The sequence below is a fragment of the Lactuca sativa genome, chromosome 5 (assembly GCF_002870075.4).
Source record: "Lactuca sativa cultivar Salinas chromosome 5, Lsat_Salinas_v11, whole genome shotgun sequence".
Taxonomy (NCBI): Eukaryota; Viridiplantae; Streptophyta; class Magnoliopsida; order Asterales; family Asteraceae; genus Lactuca; species Lactuca sativa.
Window position 1 is genome coordinate 354,067,687 of NC_056627.2, and position 6,154 is coordinate 354,073,840.

Consider the following 6,154-nt stretch of genomic DNA (forward strand, 5'->3'; position numbering starts at 1 on the left):
TAATTTGAAAAATGTAACGACTACATCATCTACTTTCAAGACCCACTCCAAAATAGTAATGTACTTCTGACTTAGAAGTACATTGCTATTCTACTGTAGGTATTGAAAATTTGTTGCCATTATGGATTGTAGTTATCATTATAGTAAGAAAAGTCGCCCCATATTTGCTCTTGCACTGTCAAGTTTACATATTTGCCCATGCACATCCAAGTTGCCATACAATAGTTGTGTTAAGGTGACCTCCTCACAAAGCGTCATCCCTAATAATTGTTTCATTCAAAATTAAATTATGATTTCAAATCTGACTATTCCAATGGTCATAAATGATAAGATCTCTTAAACTCATCGACTGGAAGTCATACCTGTGTTTTTATACACATGAACTTATAGCGTTTTTATTTAATGAACTTACAACTGTTTAAACTTTTAAGAGACTATATTTGCATCCAAATGGAAATAAGGATGGAATGGGTTTCACTATGTGCGAGTTTTGTTCATATGGTAAACATCAATGAGAAACATGACTGCAATATGAAATTTATTCTGTGAGTTAGTTCTTTATGTTCATAATTATCAATCTCTTGGGTGGGGGTTTCACCTGGCATACACTTTTCTTTGGTTATCTATCACATCTGTGTAAGTGTTGTCTTCTGTTTCAATGACATGGGTTCACTGGATTGGTTGTAATTGCTGTCATTTGGAGCAGGTTTTTTAAGGGAACAAGGAAACAATGAATCATAATCTGGAGTCGGTTCTCATTGTGATAACTCAAGCTGATTTCATTGTTTGCTCCAAGATTCGAGATGGCGTTGCTTTATTCTTATGTCACTGCATTAGGACAAGTGTATGTGTTTTACCCAAAAAAAAAGTCCATTGTACCCTCTGTGTTGGAAAGGATTGTCTGAATAACAAGATTGCCAAAAACCGCTTTTGACCCTTTTGCCCCAGTTATTTTAGAATCTTTGTAAGCTAGTTGTTTTTTCTATAAGCAGATGCTATTTTTTTCGACCTCTACTTTTGTTGCTTTAGTTTGTTTGTACTTTGATCTCCAGCCGCTTAGTTAGTTTTTTGGTTTATACACTTGCATTTTGGTTGTAGTAGTATTCAATGTCCTTAGTGGCATTTTAGTTCATGTTACTTGTTATTTTCTTTCGACCTCTACTTTTGTTTCTTCTGGTTTTAACTTGTTATTTTTAATATATAAATGACTTCATTGTGATTGTATGGACATACCCTATGTACATATCATAGGGCATCATTAAACACTTTTGCCCACTGGCCCTGCCAGGAGGTAAAAAGTTCTTAACTTGATCTCTCTATCTTGTAGATCTAGTCATTTCGTCATTTAGGGCATTTCGATCCCAAATTTGGTGATTCTTAAGCATAGAATGCTCTTAACCCAGTAAGTCGTCCTTCCAAACCTTATGAGGGGTCTTGAGTCATAAAAATGTGGTCTTGATGCTTAGTCTTACTCCATGCATGCTATAGAAGGTCTTAAGGCATTAAAATGTTGAGATTTTGTGTTTTAAGCACTTAATGGACATGCAAAGTCATAAAGTTAGAAACTTTATGACTCTTGATGGTATTTTAGCCTTGGATCTGCAATTGGACGTGTTAAGTCAGAGAAATAAGCTCTGAATAGGTTAAGAAATGGACTATTGCGTACACTGGGCGTACCAAAAGGTACAATGCGTGTATGTGTATCTGGCCCCGACGCCTCGGACAACTTGTATGCCCCACGTACCTCTGGAGTACGCCCCGTGTACGAAGCCTCAGTCGACTCGGATGACTTGACTCGGTTGACTTGTGGATTTTGACTAGCTTAACAAAGGGTATTTTGGGAAATGTTATTAATTTAGAATGGGAAAAGTTTTGACATTTAGGATTTGTATTGAGCCGGTTGTCAGAGCGGGGAGCTATTCATATTGCATTTAGACTGTGAGGTGAGTTTTCCTCACTGTACTTATGGGTCGAAGGCACCACGGTGGGCCCGTTGGATTGATATCCTAGTTTTACTGTATGTTGTTATGTTGTAGTGATCTGTTAAATCTGTATCCTGATACATAGGATGCTGCTATGTTGTAGTGATCTGTTAGATCTATATGACTACATGTATATACTAGCTATTGATTATTATGGTATATGTTGATATGTGATGGTGTACCGGGTTGAGGCGGTCCTGCTTTGTCCTGAAGTTCAAGATACCTAGGGCGGTCTGGATACATTGGAGGCCTGCGAGGTGGACCAGTCAGGCTGAAGGCCCAAAGAGCGATCCAGATAGGCTGAAGGCCCAATGAGGCGGTTTAGTCATGATGAAGGCTTTGTATGCATGTTGTTGTTTGTTATGTTTATGTGGTGGCACTTTGGGGGAACACAATAAGCGTTGACTTATAGTTATAGTTTTGTTTTAGGTACTTCTGAGGACCGTGGCAAGGCGAAGACATGAACGTACACATCCTTGGTTTATGTTGATTGGATTTTAGGAGACTCTGATTTTTAATAATGTTTTGAAAACAATGGTTATGTAAACACTTCTTTTTAGAAAATGAATTGTTTTGAAAAATTTTAATTTATTGTGATTTTTGAGATGTTACAATTTTTTAGACCGTTTCTTTATTTTTTAGTCTAAAAAATAAAGAAAATTAGGAAATTCTAACATCTATAACAAAATTATAACACATAAAAAATGTTGTATTTATTTTGAGAAAAATAGTCAAAAGGGAGGATGAATAGATCATCTTTTGTGAAGTTTCATGTGGAAACCGCTTTGTTGTTGTAGTTTGATTGTTTTTAAAATTTTAAAAAAGTTTGATTGTTGTTGTTAAGAACCTCTTCCTAATAGTAAAGTTTTGTTAATAACTCTTAAAATATTATTAATGCTTGACAGAGCATCCATAACGATGGGCTTTGAGTTGAGCTTAACATGAGCTATTTGATAATGTAATTACCTTTTACATAATAAACTAAATAGAAGTTTTCAAACATATTTTATACGGATAAAGATCAATTATTTAAATTCAGATGCTTTTAATACAACTAAATATTAAAAAATAATGAACATTAAGAAAATAAAATCAATTAAAAAGTAAAATTAAAACAACTAAAATAAGATAAACGATTGGGATGCTCTTTAAACCACCAGATTTTTGGCTTCATTATCTTTTATTTTCCCGTTTCGATCGGATCGAGCAGAGAGTTTCGGCCCGATATCACGTAAACAAAAATCAAGTGATCACATGGAGGAGTCAAACAGAGGAATCTTCTAGTCATCACGAGTCTATAAAATACGCCGTCACTTCATTCACACATCATTCTTCTCGTTCGCTACCAAAATTCAAAAAACTTGCTCAGAAAGTTAGATCGAGGAATGAATATGGCCGGAAAATTGATGAAGGCTGTTTGGTACGATTCTTATGGCGGAGGTTCTGCTGGTTTGAAGGTAATACAATCACATTCCAAAGAGATTGGTGTTTGGATTCCATCTCCCTTTTCGTTTCGAATTTATTACTGCTCCTTTGCTTTTTTGATTTTAATGTCGCTAAACCTAGACGTGACCTGACTTATTGGGGATTTCACCATGTAGGAAACTGAATTACCAATTTGTAGACGGAGATATAGATTTCTAGTGAATCGTAAGCTAACATATTATATGGTTTTCTACTAAAAGTCTTTGACTTGCACATCAATTTTGCAGTTGGAAAATGATATTGGATATATGTAGGAGAAGCATTAGTCAACGATATATAGTAGATTCAAATTGGATACACAGAGAAACTTACTGAATTCAGATTTAGCTATTTGATGTAGAAAGTAGCAGTGTCTTTATCGCTTGTTTTGTTTATATGTTGTGCAGCATGTTGAGATCCCCATTCCTTCCCCTGGAGTTAATGAGATTCTGTTGAAAATAGAAGCAGCAAGCATAAATCCAATCGACTGGAAAATTCAGAAAGGCATGGTTCGCCCTTTTTTGCCCAAAAAGTTTCCTGTCATACCAGGTTTGTTCAATAATCAATACTACTCCCATTAGGATCCATCATCATTTATCCTATTCTTGTTCTATGCCCCTTAACTATAACCCATATTCATATACATATACATAACCATATTTTGTTGTTGGAATAGCTGGTGATGTAGCGGGAGAGATTGTAGAAGTTGGATCTGGAGTCAAAAAATTTAAAGCCGGTGACAAAATCGTTTCCACCCTTGTAAGTTCCAATTTTTGTCCATTTGACATTTGTGATGTTATGTCATGTCATGTCAGTCTATTTTCTGTTTTCTTTTTAGGGGACTGCAGGTGGAGGGTTTGCAGAGTATGCGGTGGCTAAGGAGAATTTAACGGTTTCTAGACCGCCAGAGGTCTCGGCTGCAGACGGTGCGAGTCTAGTCATCGCAGGGTGCACCGCTCTTCACGCCCTAACCGTAACCGGAGGTATAAACCTCGTCAAAACCCAACCGCGCTTAAACATCCTCGTAACCGCCGCGTCAGGTGGCGTGGGCCACTACGCGGTCCAACTAGCAAAACTAGGAAACACACACGTGACCGCAACATGTGGGGCCCGTAACATCGAGTTTGTGAACAGCCTAGGAGCCGATGAGGTGCTGGATTACAAGACTCCGGAAGGTTCCTCCCTTAAAAGCCCATCGGGCCAGAAGTATGATTTGGTGATCCATTGTACAACTGGGATCCCGTGGTCGACATTTGAGCCCAATTTGAGCCCAAATGGGAAAGTGATTGATTTGACACCTAGTGGTGGTGCGTTTTGGACTTATGCTGTGAAGAAAATTACGTTTTCAAAGAAGCAACTACAGCCGTTGCTTGTGGTTCCAAAAGCTGAAGAGATTGAGTGCCTTTTGAATTATGTGAAAGAAGGGAAATTGAAAACTGTTATTGATTCGAGGTATCCGTTAAGTAGGGCTGAAGAGGCTTGGGAGAAGAGTATTGAAGGACATGCTACGGGGAAAGTGGTTGTGGAGCCGTAAACGTAAATATGAAACAAGTTATACATGTTTTCTAAGAAAGAACTTATTACATATAAGTGTTTGTTTCAGACATTTTTTTTAATATTTGATTTGATGAGCGTAATTGGGCAAAGAACTTAATTGATTTGGACATATTTATGTTTTTTTTACTTAATAAATAAAGTGAGACTATGGTTATTTTGTGGGTATTTGGTCTTTTTATAAATGAATAGCTCTAAATATATAGTAATTTGTTAACTACCTTATTTAAAGATTGTATTTTTGGAGCAGCTATCATTGTTAGGGAACTATGTGATATGTGACACTTGAAAAGCAAGTAGCTATGTCTAAAACATTGCGGTTCATCAGTTTTTGTTAAATGCGAATAGAAATTGTTGTAGGGCAACTTATTTTTTATAGATGAAAATTAGGGGATGGACAGCTTTAGGGAGAGATAAAAGTGAGGAAATTGGCCAAATACTAGATTGCATTCACGAATAGGGTGTAAAAATGTGAAGCCTATGACCTTGGATAACGTTTCTTTTAACGATAATGCAACTGATTTTTAAGTTAAAAGTTGTCCAATTTACAACGGTGGAAAGTATTTCCACATAAGGTGTATGGCTCCATATTAAACTTAATCATGATGGATGGACTAAAATTCCAAACTACCATGCCCAATGTGTCCAAAAGATCGTAAGGTATATTAGACAATCGGTACAAAGGATAAGCAAGTTCAAAAAGGTTATGAAAGATTGCGGCTTCGAAACAAAGAATTTTCTATGAGGCGACAGGTGACGCCTCTACCTGATGCAACTCGACTTTCGAATTATTGAAGATCATATACGAGCTATGAGAGATGCTTGTGGAATTTTGCATAAGTGATTTTTTAAAAGCCGAATTGTTTTATGTTTTTATGTTTTTCAGCGTAATGTTAAATCTGTCAAGAATTATAAAAATAAAGATAATGATCGGATGGTGCTAAAAAAACCCTTTTGGGGGTTTTAAGTACATTGTTTTCCGTATCGTGATTAAACCTAGTAAATGTGTCTAATCAATCAAATTTGTTTTTAAGTCAATTTTGTTTTTAAAATGTGTCTAATCAAGTTTGCTTAATTAATTTAATATTTTGTTTATTATCTATAATAATTATATATTTTTTATATTATTAATTTTTGTTTGAACAAAAGTAAAA

The 6,154-nt window shown here is 35.9% G+C and overlaps 1 protein-coding gene across 1 annotated transcript; it reads left to right on the plus strand.

The window, feature by feature from the left end:
* The first annotated feature begins 3,162 nt into the window (after positions 1-3,162).
* LOC111903539 (chloroplast envelope quinone oxidoreductase homolog) lies at positions 3,163-5,157 on the plus strand. The gene is made up of 4 exons (XM_023899317.3): positions 3,163-3,439; positions 3,854-3,995; positions 4,123-4,205; positions 4,285-5,157. The coding sequence occupies exons 1-4, from the start codon at positions 3,368-3,370 to the stop codon at positions 4,978-4,980; spliced, it is 993 nt and encodes a 330-aa protein (XP_023755085.1). The 5' UTR covers positions 3,163-3,367; the 3' UTR covers positions 4,981-5,157.
* Positions 5,158-6,154: the final 997 nt, after the last annotated feature.

Coding starts and splice junctions, on each gene's coding strand:
- LOC111903539 (XM_023899317.3), top strand. CDS start 3,368: ATGAATATGGCCGGAAAATTGATGAAGGCTGTTTGGTACGATTCTTAT. Junction 3,440..3,853: donor GAGGTTCTGCTGGTTTGAAG/GTAATACAATCA, acceptor TATGTTGTGCAG/CATGTTGAGATCCCCATTCC. Junction 4,206..4,284: donor ACAAAATCGTTTCCACCCTT/GTAAGTTCCAAT, acceptor TTTTCTTTTTAG/GGGACTGCAGGTGGAGGGTT.